The 15347-nt window shown below is 43.6% G+C and overlaps 1 protein-coding gene across 1 annotated transcript in view; it reads right to left on the reverse strand.

Moving 5' to 3' along the window:
- MX1 (MX dynamin like GTPase 1) overlaps window positions 1-15347 on the reverse strand; it is a 49476-nt gene that overhangs the window by 17117 nt on the left and 17012 nt on the right. The window contains exons 5-12 of the mRNA XM_006156375.3: window positions 13155-13292; window positions 12119-12273; window positions 10007-10145; window positions 8404-8602; window positions 7733-7811; window positions 6172-6294; window positions 5598-5739; window positions 2306-2464 (exon numbers count right to left, since the gene is read on the reverse strand). Coding sequence (XP_006156437.1) covers window positions 2306-2464; window positions 5598-5739; window positions 6172-6294; window positions 7733-7811; window positions 8404-8602; window positions 10007-10145; window positions 12119-12273; window positions 13155-13292 — 1134 coding nt within the window. The remainder of the gene's footprint in view (window positions 1-2305; window positions 2465-5597; window positions 5740-6171; window positions 6295-7732; window positions 7812-8403; window positions 8603-10006; window positions 10146-12118; window positions 12274-13154; window positions 13293-15347) is intronic.

A 15347-nucleotide genomic window follows, 5' to 3' on the forward strand; every position in this document is an offset into this window, starting at 1 on the left:
AGAAAAAAAAAACAAAAATTAAAAAAAAAAAAAAAAAAAAAAACAAGGCAAGAAAAAGAAAACATCTAAGAACTAAAGTTATATCTTAGAAAGGCCAAATTGCTGGGATCCCCTCAGGTTGCTTTCTCACTTTCCCTCTCTCCATCTCCCTGTGCCAGACCATGTACCTGTAGCAAAACTTAAAAATGAAAGTGTGTGTGTGCATGCACTTTGAATTTATCTGAAAGGTATCTTCATCTTTGTGTGTATTGATCTGGAAATAAATAGCTGCTGTAGGAAATTAAGTTTTCATCCATTAAAAAAAGGGGGGGGGCAAATAGCTCACGTTTTAAAAAATGCCCACAGACCCATGTTATTTAACTACTTCTCCTTTAGTGGGTGGTCATCTGACCCTTATGCAAACACACATGACATTTTTGCACCAACTCTCACTAGTCCAGGCAAAACTCCAAGCATTTTCTTTAACTTACACTTTAACTATTTTATAAAAAGTAATAGGTAGACAAGATGTAGGGCCTTGAACTCACACATACACACACGCGCACACACATACAGCTTTTTCTTCCCTAATCCTCACCTGAAACATCCCCACAAATAATCTCGAAGAGTGACCAGATCTTCTGGCATACTTCTCCCCCCCACACTTCTGCTTACTTCGTTGGTTTGGAAAATGTTCCAAAGTTAGCTGTGAAGTTTTGGTTTTTGCCAGATGGAATATGTAGATCTAACCTTGAAAACTGGAAGTTCTTTCAAATTAAAAGGATGGATTCAGTGGCCAGAAGGTGGCATGGTGGTTAAAGTACTGGGTACTCCCACATGGCTGACCACAGTTCAAGTCCCAGAACTGATGGCTTGTTTCCTCACTTCCCCTGTGTGTGTGTGTGTGTGTGTGTGTGTGTGTGTCTGGTCAAATTAAAAATAAATGAATGAATAAATAACATTAAGTAAATAATTCTATTTTTTTTTAAAGATGAATCCATTAATGATTATTGCTAAAATGAGACCATTGAAGTCTGAGGGATTTCTGGTTTTCTTTTTTTTTCTCAAATTGCCATGTGGTATGTGTGCTCACCAGAGACGGAGGGAGAGGGAGAAAGCACCCTGCAATGAAGCATGGTCACACAGCAATCCCTTCTCCTCTATTTCTCCTTTTGGTTGGGCATTTGGGCACACACATACATGTGCCCAGAGTATTTTACAAGTTGCTGGGCCCAGGATTCAAACTGGGATCAGCCATCTGGGATCCAGCTCCCCTGATCACAAGGCCAAGAGGCCGTCCCAAAGGCTGAGTTTATGAAAAATGATCATTGTTTATCACTCAACAAGACCTCTAAAGTCTGAGTGAGGAGGCTGACAGTCAAAAAAGGGGCAAGGAGAGGAGATTCAGACATAGAAAGCACACGCCTGGGAAGCTGAGCACTTCGAGAAGGGCCAAGAGTCAACGCACTTTTCCTCCATGGCCCGTGACAACACATGCACCCCTCCCAGACTCCTGCAGCACTGTGGGTGCCTGGGACACTTCCACAATAATGGTTATTTAGTTTCTTGACGTGACATCCTGAGTCAACAGGCGACATGCAGTAACCACAGCAGCGGAGCGTGGGAGGAGTGGCAGATATGAAATCTCTGTTTGGTCTTTGTCCCCGCTTCCTGACACAGAGCTCCCAAATCCCTTAGAATTTCCTGTGTAGTGGAAGCATCATTTTCTGACCCGAGGCTACCTTCAGTGGAAAGCTTTGGGAGAGACTGGAAACTGATTTAATGATGGCTACTTGAAGTCTCCATAAAAACTCGAAACCAGAGGTCTGGGAGCTTATGGGTTGGAAAACATCCCTGGGTTGGGGCTGGCAGCCCCCAACTCCACAGGGACAGAAGTACCTGATCTCCCCACAAAGACCTCTTCACCTGGCCATTCATCTGCATCCTTGATAATTAACTAGAACCTATCATAAAACGTGTTCCTGAGTTCTATGAACTGTTCTGTCCAATCGTGGAACCTAAAGAGAGGGTCACAGAAACCAAGATTTACAGAATGTCATGGGAGGTCTGAAACTTGGAGTGGCATATGCAGTCGGGGAGTGTCATGGGGTGCCAAGCCTTCAGCTATAGGGTCTGCACTGATTCTAGGTAATTAGCATCAGATTTGACCTCAACTGCTGACCACAGTCAGTGTCTGGAGAACTAGAGACTGGGTGGCTAGTAGGGAAGACACCCCAAGAGGAGGCCCGTGAAGACTGGCACTGGCTTTCATTCAAACGTCTCTCACCCTAGCCATACAATGTCCACAGTTGACCCATGAACTCACCAGTCACCGTGTGCAGCATGTCTATGGCTGGCTCTTCCAGTGCTTTGATTTGCTCTTTTATGATTGACTCGAATGTCCTGTAATTTACAAATCCTGGCAGCTCTCGGCCACGATACTGGTTTTCAAATTTCCAGATCTTTTTACGTATTAAATCATAACCTGCAGTAGGAAATAAGTTTCTAATGATTTTATAAAAATTAACTTGAAGGTTTTTCTTTTTTTAAAGATTGATTTCTTTCCATTTATTATTATTATTATTATTATTATTTAATTTGACCAAACAGAGAAAGAGAGAGAGAGAGAAAGCGAAAGTGAGAGAGTAAGCTGCCAGGTCCAGGATTCAAACCATGGTCAGCCATGAGAGAACCTAGTGGCTTTAACCATCACACCACCTGCCAGCCCTGAAGGATTTTTTTCTAAACACACCACCATTCTAGATTTTCTGAAAATGTGATTGGCAAAAAAAAAAAAAAGTAAAACCAAATCAAGTTTGATCTACAGATGGAAAAGTATTCAAGGATTGCAATAAAGAAACAGAGCTCGAAACAGAGCTCAACATAATTTTCCTTAGTCATCTCAATATGGCAAACGCAGAGCCAGAGGGAGGTTAGGACAGGCAAAAAATATTAGAGTAAGTCATATTTCTAAAAGGTACTGAAGTGTGAACTTCTATAAATCAAATCTGATGTTTATCAAAGAAATTATACCATAATAGAATATGTTTTCTTTACCCAATACTGTGTGCCCTTTATGTTGTATTTTGTTTTTGTTTTTGTTTTTGTTTTGAGAGATTTTTGCTATAGAGCGTGTGTGCTTGCCAGACAGAGAGAGACAGAGAGAAAGCGAGAAATCACCCCCCCAGGGGGGATGGCCATGCCGCAATCCCTTCTCCTCCGTTCTCCTCTCGGAATCTTGGGCACGCACGCACGCACGTGCACCTGGCGTGGGTTTAAGTCACCAGGTCCAGGCCACGAACAGCGGTTGACTACATGGGAGTCCAGCAACATAGCCATTACACTAACTGCTGGTCCCCCTATGTTGTATTTTGTGACTGATTTCTTCCACTTAGTGTGGTGTTCTCAAGGTTCATCCATGCCATAGCATGTGTGAGTACTTTGTGCTTTTCTATGGCCAAAAACATTCCACTACGTGGTGTTATCGGTTGACTTATGTCCTCCCAAAATGTGTATGTTGAAGTCCTAACCCTCAGTCCCTGACGATGTGACTATACTCAGGACAGGGTCTTTAAAGAAGAAAGACAAAATGAGGTCATCAGAGCAGGCTGTAATCTAATAGGACGGGTGTCCTTACAAGAAGAGATTCGGACACAGATACACACAGAGGAGTGATCGTGTCAGCACACAGGGAGAAGATGCCATCTGCAAGCCAAGAGAGAGGCCTTAGGAGGAACCAACCCTGTCACACCTTGACCTTGGACTTTCAGCCTTCAGAATGTGAGAAACTCAAATTGCTATTGGTTAAGCCACCCAGCCTGTGGTACTTTGTTCTGACAGCTGATGCACATTTGGGCTGTTTCCACCTTTTAACTATTATGAACACAGCTGCTTATGAACATTGGTGAGTGTGTTTTGTATGGATATTTTCTCATTTCTCTTCTGTATCAACCTAGAGGTAGAATCTCTGGGTCACAGTGTACCTTATGGAGGGACTGCTGAACTGTTACCCTAAACAGCTGCAGCATTTTACATTTCAACTAGCAACCTGTGAGTATGTCAATCTCTCTACATCATCTCTAACACTTGTTATCATCTGTCTTTTTGTCATAGCCATCCTAAGGGTTGTGAAATAGTAACTCATGGCGGTTTGGATACACATTTCTCTGGTGGCTAAGGATGAATCTCTCTTCATGTGTATACTGGCCATCAAGGTCTTTTGGGAGCAGTGTCTATTTGAATTCTTTGTCATTTTCTAATTAGATTGTCTTTTTATTATTGAGGAGCAGGAGTTCTTTATATCTTCCAGATACTAGAAGCCAAATGAGTATCTGATTTGCAAATATTTTCTCTTATTCTGAACGGGCAGAGTGGGCCCTGTGTGCTCTCCCTGGTGTGAGAGCACACTATACAGCCGTCGCCTCTACCCCCAAGGCTTAGCAGAGGCAAGCAGCTTGCAGACAGTGAGACCTGGAGAGTCACTGTTCCTGAAATGAGCTTTCCAATCATTTCTCCATCAAGGAGTGCTCTATCCCATCCTGTCATCTATGCCTTCTGCCAAGGATCAAATGGACTGAAAGGTTTGGACTGCCAATAGACTGAACAACCTATTTTCTTATATCCATTACCAAAGGAAAGCCAAAGGAAACTGTTAATGGGAACCTCTAATTGGCCAAAATAAGTTGTGGACCCTTATCGAGTTGCTTGAATAAAAACAAAATTACTTAAAATCTCCCTCAGCTGCTACTACAGCTTTTTCAGTGGTTGGTATGTGCTTTCCTTTACATGTTTTGAAATATTTAAAAGAATAGGTTTCAGGACACAATTTCTACCATTTCATATTCTTCAGGATTTGAAGATACACAGGTGCTACCTAGCATGCTGTTTTATTTTCTTCTCATAGCCACCATGGTAAGGTCCATTAGGACACATGCCAGGCTGCGAGGACCAGAATTATGTCTGGGTCATTTCAGGGGTAGCACCGTTCACAACACAGAGAGCACAATGCATGTCTCATTTAATCTGCTCGCTATTGGGGGTGGACTGATTTTTCTAGAAGCCATGACGGATTTGGGTCAATTCATTTGCATTTTTTCTCTAGTGTCCTTGGAAGTCAGTGCTAGATACTTGCTGGTCCAAGTTCAGTGATATGAAACAGAGTAAATGTGGCTTTTATGCTACCAATTCTTTTCCCTAGTCATCTCCACCAACTGCATCATGCTCCTGCCTCAACTCAACATTCACGGTTTATGATGGTCATCTGACTGACCGTTATGTGTTCTGAATGTTTGTGGCTCCAAATTTACATGTTGAAATTTAGTCCCCATTTGGTAGTATTAAGAGGTGGAGTCTTTGGAACACAATCAGGTCACGATGACTCTGCCCTCATGAATGGGATTAGTGCTCTTATAAAAGGTGCCTGGGGGAGCCTATCTGCTGTGTGAGGACCTGGCCATCTTTGAAGCAGAGACTGAGCCCTCGTCATACACTGAATCTACCAGTGCTGAAATCTTGGACTTTCCAGACTCCGAAACTATAGCTACTAAATTCTTACTGTGTATAAATTACCCAGTCTAAAGTATTTTGTTACAGCAGCCTGAATGGACTAAGACACTCACCTTTTTGGAAATTTTTCTCAATCATGATATTCCACTTGTGGAACTCATTTCGGAGTTTGGTGAACAGCCGGGTATCGTCCTCCCCCACAATCTCCTCCCCTTGTATTAGAACCATGATGTTCTGATTAAATGTGTTAATTTTCTATCAAGAAGAAATCAGTATAAGTGAAGATACTTAACATATAAGGGTCAAGGTGTTCTGGAGGTCGAGTGCATGCTAAGGGTGGGGGAGTCATTCTTTGCCTCCTTATGGGACCACTGTGGGATAACTGGCAAGAAGAGGATTTGACACCAGAAAATCCCATTTCTCTCTTACTACCTTCAGGATCCTGGGTGAATGCTCATGACAAAGAGCCAATAAAATGCATGCTACCCCCTCACCTCTCTTCCATGCTCCACAGGCCACCACACCCTGCCCACTGTCTCCCAATTCTGTTCCCCCTTTTAATACTAAGTGGGCAGAATGTCTTGAGATCAGCTCTGGGGCCATGAAGGAAGAAGTGCATAAGGCACATGATCCCTTTGTTGATCATAATGGATGATTTTCTAACCTGATGCATTTGGCAATACTCACATCTATCAGAAAAAACATTTTTTCGTTCTCATCTTCTGGTATATCTGTGCCATACTTTTTCAATTCCTCTGTTATTTTCTGGTGACTCTCCTTTATTTGATTTTCTAATAATGGCAGAGATTTCTGAGGATTATAAAGAAAACAATGGAAATCTATAAACGTGGGCATGGAATGAAAAACACAATCTGGGTCTCCCTTTGCAGAGGAGCTGTACAAGATGCCTCCCAGCCTCTTCTAAAAAGAAGATTTTCCAGGTGGAGGGAGGGCATGTTAAGAACCTTTCCCACTTCCCTGCTCTTGCGGACATTATCAGGAGCCATGCAGAGACATTCCCTTTGCATAAGAGCAACCCAAGGAACAATTCTTAAGTGATCATGTTACCTAAGTTCTCTGCAGGGAGATTAGAAAGATGCATTTTTCTGGAAGGTTTTGAAAACTGGCAATTGGAACAAGTTGAGATTCAACAACTTTTATGTTCTTTTGAACACAGAAAAAGTTATTGAGAATTTCTGCTTCTAACTATATGGTTGGCTACATAGCTGGCTCACCCTTCCATTAAAGTATCTAAAAATGCTGCCTAAAATGTTTAAAATTGCCGCTTTAAATTTTCAGCGGGCTGCTGAATCAATGAGGGATACAGAGAGGCCAAAGCCAGGCGACAGGGGCGACATAGAAACTTGAGAAAAAGGTAGCAACAAGCCAGATTCAGCGCGAGGACATTTGTCTAGGTAAGAAAACCTGAGCTTGAGTTTGAAAGCCTGAGCATGAGCACTTGCTCACAGTGGGAATCAAGAAATAAACAAGGAGCCTCTTTCTGCCTAAAGGTGGGACCCCGAAGCGTTCTGCACTCATCATTGCTGTTGGCTCACCCTGCTCTCCACCGCATCACTGGGGGCTGCATGGAAAACCTTGCACTCTGCCACCGGCTTGAAGGGAAATTAAAGTATCTGCTGAGGACCTGGAGCCATGGACCCTCAAACAGGTTTGTAGCCCAAATTCACAGGTGCCGAGGGGCTCCAACACCTCAAGCAGAAAAGTGAAAGTGGGTCAACTTGGAGGCTCTCCCAGGGCTCAGCAAAAGCAAATGCTGCCTCTCCCTCTCCCTGGAGAAACTCATTTTAAACTTAGACTTCTAAGGATACTCATGATCAGCTTCCAAGAGAGTTGGGTCATAGTCAAAATTCTGGGTGACAGCAGCAAAACCCAGTGCACCCAGACCCTTCCTTGATACTGGAATCACAGAGCACAGAATACAGCATAGATGTGTGCAAAGAAATCATTTAAAAAGAATGAAATCTTGAAAAAGTAAGGGACTATATCTAGGCAGATTTTAAAAACTACCACACAGAACTTTTAGAAACATAAGCTATGGTCATAAGCATGGTTCGAATCATAATGATTCCAACCGCGGTTGACTACATGCAGCCCAGCGATGTAACCATTACACCATCTGCTGGTCTCTGAACCTGCATCTTAACAAAAGCCCCGATGTGTGTGTGCACAGGCCAGCTCAACCTGCTGCTGCAGGGCTCCTTGTAGAGAACAGTCTGCACAAGCTTACACTGATGTGCATAATGAGCTCCGTGGTGAGTCTTTCCGCCAGGCAGGGAATCGTGGCCTTCCCTTCCTCCAGGAGGAAACTGCAAAAGGACCCAAGAAAGGCATGAGGGTTAAAAAGGTCTTTTCTACCCAGGAAGTAGAAGTATTCATCTGCATTTTCTTCTGGTTGTTAATGGCTTCTTTTTTATATTGAATTTTAAATTCCAACTGGTATTTATTTTGGTATAATGGAATGAAACAAAGCATCATTTAAATGTTTTTCCCATTATTAAATGATTATTCCAGTACCACTGATCAAACCAATACAACCCACTGATCCGAAATGCTACATTTATTATATCTCAAATACATGTGTCTGGGTCTATTTACGGATTTTTAACTTTTCTTTCTATTCTGTTAATAGTTGCATTTTTCTTCTGCTCTAGCATCATACTATTTAAATGATCTTAGTAAGATCCCCTCCTTATTTCGACTGATTTTCATTTTTCCTTGGCAATCATTTGTGAATTCCTCTCTTTGATTCTTCCAGGCAAGTCTCAGAGCGATTGTCAAGGTCCAAGCACACTTGAGTGCACAGACTCCAAGCACCTACTTTGGACAGTGGCAATTTTCCCTGGTAAGGAGGACTGTCCTTATTCAAACTGGCCCTTGGCAAGGCACAGCCAAGCATACCTGAAATAGGGGTGTTCTTCAAAGAAGACCTTCTCCCTCTGCAGCGCCTCGGCCAGGCTCAGGCGGTCCTGGATGTCCTGCTGACCCCGGCACTTGACGATCATGTAGCCTTTCTTCAGGTGGCACACGAGGTTTCGGACCACGTCAACAACCTTTTCTTCTGTACCCTTGTCTACCAGATCTGGCTTTGTCAAGATTCCTGCAGGCCAGAGATTTTCCATCAGATGATGCTCACAGGTACTGCTCTCTAGGCCAAGGTGAAGGCTTGATCATGCCCTGGCTGCTGGCTCCCAACACCTTTGGGCATAGGGCTTCCCTTAACCAGGCTAGAGGGCAGACAGTGGCCCCTACACAACCAAGGGGCCTGTGGAGCCCCTGTCCGGGGATAGCACAGCAGGGCAGGCCATGAAGACATGGTGTCCCTACTAGCAGCTATGAGATCTCTTCCCAAGCTCCTTCACCCAGGCCGACCATACGACAGACTAGCTGTTTTTATCCTTTTATCTACTGTAGACATTTAGGTTGCTTCCACCACAAGTGCTATTTATTTATTTTTAAAATTTATGGCCAAGGACATATGTGATAACCTAAGAGAGAAAAGAGAGATGGGAGTGTGGTGAGGAGAAAGCATCCCCCCAGTGGGTGATCACATTGCAATCCCTTCTCCATCGTATTTCTATCTTGCTGGGATTTGGGGCACACATGTGTGCCCCAAATGTGTGTGCCTGGTGTACTTTTCAAGCTGCCAGGGCCAGGATTAGAACTACGTGGTGTGGGATCTGGCTCCCATAATCACAAGGCTGACCCTCAAGTTCATTTTTTTTTTTTTATGAAACTAATAGGATTTTATTATTTAATGGCCCAGGGAGGGGGGACCTCTTTAATGATACAGTAATTATTTTGAAGTATCTTTGAGTCTTTAGTATAAAACTGTATTTGTGCCATTTCTTCTTTCTTCTTCTTCTTCTTCTCCTCCTTCTTCTCCTTCTTTTGGCCTTATTATTTGCCTTTCTATTCCTTTTTTTCTTCACTTTTAAAAATGATTATTATTGGGGACCAGTGGTTAGCGTAATGGCTATGTCGCAGGACTCCCATGTAGTTGACTGCGGTTCGAGTTCTGGTGGCTTAAACTCACGCTGGGTGCGTGTGCATGCATGCCCAAGATCCCAAGAGGAGAATGAGGAGAAGGGATTGCGGCGTGGCCATCCCCCCTGGGGGGTGATTTCTCATTTTCTGTCTCTGTCTCTCTGGCAAGTGCATGCACCCTATAGCAAAAACCTCTCCCAAAAGAAAAAAAATAGTTATTATTATTTCGAGTTTATTTTTAGTGGATACAATTTGCTCCTAGGTTTGTGCTGCCCTCTAATCTCATCATTTCACTTACAGGGAGGCAGACACAGGTTTTGAGTCAGCCTGTGGCTAGTAAGAGCCAAATGAGCTCCTTTTGTCTGGCTTAGGCAGGCACTAAACCTGTCACCTTGGCAGTTCTTACCTGTGGGATACAGGTACCCTGCCCCCAGAGCTGGCCTAGCAGTGACCTTCTGAGTTCAAGAGTGACTTCCTATGGACAGACTACCCACCATTCTTAGGTTACCCTTCTCACCTATGGTCCTGTCTCCATCAGGGTCCACCTCCTGGGCCATGCTCAGCGCCTCTGTGGTGGCAATGTCCACATTCGAGGGGACTACCACCAAGTTGATAGTCTCCTGCTTATGGATGTATTTCTTGATGAGGGTCTTGATCTGTTAGGAGACAATAGACTGTGACTTGTGAGGACTGCAGAGAGGTGAGTGTTGAGACAAGCCTGACCTTGCCCTTCCTTCAGGTCCTAAGAGTCCTGGAGGGATTTCCCCTAAAGTAATTATGGAGAAATGGAAATGAATCCAAATGCAGACCTAGTGGCACCTCCCAGGTCAGAGTTAGAAGAAACTAAGCCTCTGTTGCAGAAAACAGAGCTATAGAATCAGGGAACAAAGATTTTAGCTGCTTAAAGACCCTGAAGACCAGGACCAGCAGATGGCATAATCGTTATGTCACTGGACTCCCATGTAGTTGATTGCAGTTTAAGTCCTGCATCCGGTAGCTTAAAATTCATGCCAGGTGCATGTGCGTGCATGCCTAAAATCACGAGGGGAGAATGAAGGAGAAGAGATTGTGGCATGGCCATTCCCCTTAGGGGGTGATTTCTCACTTTCTGTCTCTCTGTCTCTCCAGCAAGCACACGTGCCCTATAACAAAAAACTCTCACTTAAAAAAACAAAAACAGGGACCAGCAGTTAGTGTAATGGCTATGTTACTGGACTCCCATGTAGTCAACCGTGGTTCGCATCCTGGACCTGGTGACTTAAAACTCACGCCGGGTGCGTGTGCGTGTGTGCCCAAGATTCCGAGAGGAGAATGGAGGAAAAGGGACTGTGGTGTGGCCATCCTCCCTGGGGGAGTGATTTCTCACTTTCTATCTCTCTGTCTCTCTGTCTGTCTGGTGAGCGCACGTGCCCTATAGCAAAAAAAAAAAAAAAAAAAAAAACTCTCATAAACAAAAACAAACAAGCAAAAACCCCCTGAGGACTTCAACTCTGTGGTTACAGGAGAAAGCAAGATGCTGAAAACATGCTAGACTCAATCTCTACATCTTCAGTTGGATACTCAAGAATCTTTACACTTGTTTCTCTTTTTACTTTTTAAGGGTAGTAATAGTGTTTATAACCATTTTGAACTAATGAGTGAACATGTAAATTGAGAACAATGGTGTTCTATATTCCAATATCATTTGTTTCCTTTTTATTGAGAAATGGTCGGGGTGGTGTTGTCAAAGAGCATTTACTTAATACCTGTTTGATTTGCAATGTCTCACTGTGCAAGAAACACAAATAAAGCAGCAATCAGGCCTTCTTTCTTGGTAAGTTTTCTGGATTTCATGACCACAGCTCTGGCTACACATAGATTCAGAAATCTCTTTGAAACTAACAGACTATTTTATCATCTCTTCATTGATGACCAAGCCTTGAACTTGGGGGTTTCTATAGACAAATTCTCCTACTTTAACCAGCAGCCAACTGGTGAAATTCTCATTAGAAAATTTCACAAAGTTGTGGGTATCGTACTGTGTCATATGATTCTTTTTTCATCTAGGGCCATGTTGTACCCAGCATTATGCGTAAATTGGCTTTTCTTCAGAAATGGATGAAGTTGTGGCTTTCTGTAGAGCTCCAAATGAGTCCCAAAATGGGCTGAAAATATTGCCATGTTTCTAAGCTTACATTTACTTCCATAAAACCTTCTACAATTACGTGTGTCCCAAATGTCATCTTGTTTCAGAAACCAGGATGCTCTGCTCATGTGGGCCATAGCTTAGCCCTTTGGCCATCACCTAGTCCAAGTGCAGCCAAGAGAAAGGTACCTTTACACCTATTTCTAATGCTCTCCCTTCTTGTATAACTCACCTTCCTAGTACACACCAGTGTAAACATGCCACAAAATCTAACTATTACCAAGGAGGAGACATCAGATAAAACACAAAAAAACACAAAATATGGTTTGATTTGACCTGTTTGCTTCGCTTTCTCCAGAGAAGCTTCCATCAAATGTGACTGAGGAGATTCAGCCAAAGTCCCCAGTCATACCTCCAGATACACACTGTACACACTCAGCCCAGAGCCCTAAGACGTGGCCCCTTCACATGAGGCTGAAGTCAGAATGGAGTGTGAAGTCTCACCTGACGGCCGATGTCAGCAGGTTGATTGCCCACAGCCACCCTGGTTATACCAGGAAGGTCTATCAGTGTCAGATCTGGGACGTGTGGGGAGCTGACCTCCAGACTGATTAGCTCATGACTAATTCCCATCCCCTCTCCAGCAATGACATTCTGGGCTAAAGAAGAGGAAAAAAGAAAACCCAAATGAACTTAGGGTGAAAGTATCTCGTTACAGTGGAGACTCTGAAAAGACCTGCTGCTCCCTTACGAGTCACAGATAAAAGCATATTTGGAGCAGATCCACTTTCCTGACAGTGGAGCTCAAAGGAACCTCAAAGGATAAACTCTGTATTCCCCCTGCCAGGAGCCAGACTTGTCTGCAGAGGGACCTCTCTGTATATCTCTCTGGCAAGCTTATACACCCTCTAGCAAACAAAAGAAAACAAAACAAAACAAAACACATGGGAATTATTCAACATAAACCAAAAAATGAGATGTGAAGATGAGCAGTGGCTATTGGAATTTCATTAAGAGATTTCATTTTGTTCCTTCCTCCTTAATAATGAAAAAGCAAGGATATAAATTGTCACCATCAAATGGCAACCTAATACCACTTCACACTTTCTGACCTCCAGGATGTCTTTTTGGTATGTTTGATACCAATCTAGAACTTGGGTTGGAAAAAATAACAACAGAGATGGCACAGTAAGCCAATTGTCCCCCCATTATCTATTTGCCAGATGAACAGGCTACGTGTGAAAATGTTTGGTGCATCTTTCCTACGGTATGCTTAAAAGACAAGGAGATACACTTTCCCGTCATCCCTAGCTGGTACGCGAACTAGCTAAATCACAAGGTCACACATGGAGAAACAAGGTAAGTCTAGGTCCTGACACTGGAACCCCAAACCAGCTCTGGTCTGCCTACCTTCAGGCTTTTACATAGGAGAGAGAATATATCCACATTGTGTAAACCACAGTGTTAGCGATTTGCTCTCACAGATGGCTTTGGAACCAGGTGTCCAAACAGGTGTTGACCAACAGACATGGGTGCTTACCTTTATTGATCTCTGGTTCGACCTTTGAAGGATCTGTAATCTCGACTTCGATGTCCTGGTAACTGACCTTGCCCCTCCACTTATCTTCATTTATAAGTTTTTTCAGCTTCAGCACCAGAGGACATCTTGTAACAATACCTAGAAGGCCATGGCCACATCAGTTCTATGCTCTGCTCTTGAAAGTCCCAGATGGCGCCTTAGACCAATGGTTCTTAAACTATATACAATGATTTGGGGAGACACTTTAAACAGATGCTATGATGTATTGTGTTGGGGTGACTTCAGGAATGTGAATCCCAGGAAAGTTTTCATATACTAATGCTTAAAAGCCACCAACACAAGCTTTCTGCTCATCTCAGTGTTCCTTTATCAGCTCAGGTGGCTACAGACAACCTCCACTGTTCCGCCAGCATATATACTCTGCTCCAGTTTGGAAGATATGCTGCTTCCGCAGGCCACCCTACCACTATCCTCCTACTGTAAAGTCCTCCCAAACCCTATCCTGTCTGACCTGTATTCCAAGACCCATCTCAAGTATGACCTTTTCCCTCAGGTCCTCACCAATATTCTCAGCCTAGCAACTCAAACAGTAGCACCAACCACAGAACCAATCTCTATCTCCTAAGATAGGGTCACCTCTTGGGAAGGGTCTCATGAAAGATGGCCATGTGCACATAATTATAGGCTGGGTACCCAAATGCCTTTATTTAGATCTTCCACAGATGATAGATTTCATACAACCCGCACAAAAATGTGAAATGAGGGACCAGCAGGTAGTGTGGTGGTTAAAGTGCTGGATTCCCACATGGCTGACCGCAGTTCAGGTCCTGGACATAGTAGCTTGAAAATCATGGCAGGCACATGTGTGTGTGTGTGTGTGTGTGTGTGCATGCCCCAAATCCCCAGAGGATAATGGAGGAGAAGGATTGTAGTGTGGCCATCCCCCTGCTGGGGAATGATTTGGCACTTGTCCCTCTCTGTTTCTGGTGAGTGCACGTGCTCTATGGCAAAAAAAAGAAGTGCAATAAGGTGTGTGGTGGAAGTTGAAACCCTCACCTCCAATGTGACTGTATTTGGAGGTAGGACCTTTAAAGAGGTAATTAAAGTGAGATGTAAGGGTGGTACTCCAATCTAACATGACTGGCACCCTTATAAGAGGAAAAGAAGTCAGAGATTCTTGTGTACAGTGGAAAGGCCATGTGAGAATAGGAGAAGCCTTCTGAAAGCCAAAGAGGAAGGCTCAGGAGAAACTGCACATTGAGCTTGGATGTCCATTCTCTAGAACTATGAGAAAGAACATTTCTGTAGCAAAAGCCACTAATTTTGTGGTATTTTATTATGGCAGCTCTAGTAGACTAATATAGAGTGTAAGTGCTTACCACTGCCCCTGGGCAAGGCAACTCCTGACAATGCTTCCAACACAGAGCTCTTGCCTGAGCTCTGGTCCCCAATAACAGCGATGGCAGGCAATGCTAGGTCTTGCTCCACACCAAGAGCACGCAGGGAATCGATGAGGTCAATGCAGGGACGTACCTTCTCTTCATACTGGCTACATAGGTTGTTGTCAGTCTTCTGGAGAAGAGGAAAATTAGAATTATGTCATGGCCTGCCAGTCATGCTCCATCAGTGATGGTCAACTTCAATAAGCCTAATAGTCAGGCTATCAAAATCCCCAAAAGGGAGTGAGAGAGGGACAAAAAAGAAATAATTGAAGAAATAACGCAAACATGTTTCTTAATAAAGGCCATAAACCCAAAGATCCAAGAAATTAAACAAACGCAAGTATAGGAAGCTAAAAGTAAACTGCATCAAAGAACAATAGTATCAAATTGGTCAAAACCAGTAATAAAAGCAAAAAGTTTGAAATAGCCAGAAAGTGACATATTATGGCTAGAGGAACAGAAATTAGATTGACAGCAAGTTTCTCATCAAAAACAGTGCAAGTGATGGAACCAGCAGTTAGCGTAATGGCTATGTCGCTGGACTCCCATGTAGTCAACCATGGTTCGCATCCCAGACCTGGTGGCTTAAAACTCACGCCAGGCGCGTGTGCGTGTGTGCCCAAGATCCCGAGAGGAGAATGGAGGAGAAGGGATTGCGGTGTGGCCATCCCCCCCTGGAGGGTGATTTCTCGCTTTCTGTCTCTCTGTTTGTCTGGTGAGCACACGCGCCCTATAGCAAAAACCTCTCCAA

The sequence above is a fragment of the Tupaia chinensis genome, unplaced genomic scaffold (genome assembly GCF_000334495.1).
Source record: "Tupaia chinensis unplaced genomic scaffold, TupChi_1.0 Scaffold000492_1, whole genome shotgun sequence".
Taxonomy (NCBI): Eukaryota; Metazoa; Chordata; class Mammalia; order Scandentia; family Tupaiidae; genus Tupaia; species Tupaia belangeri.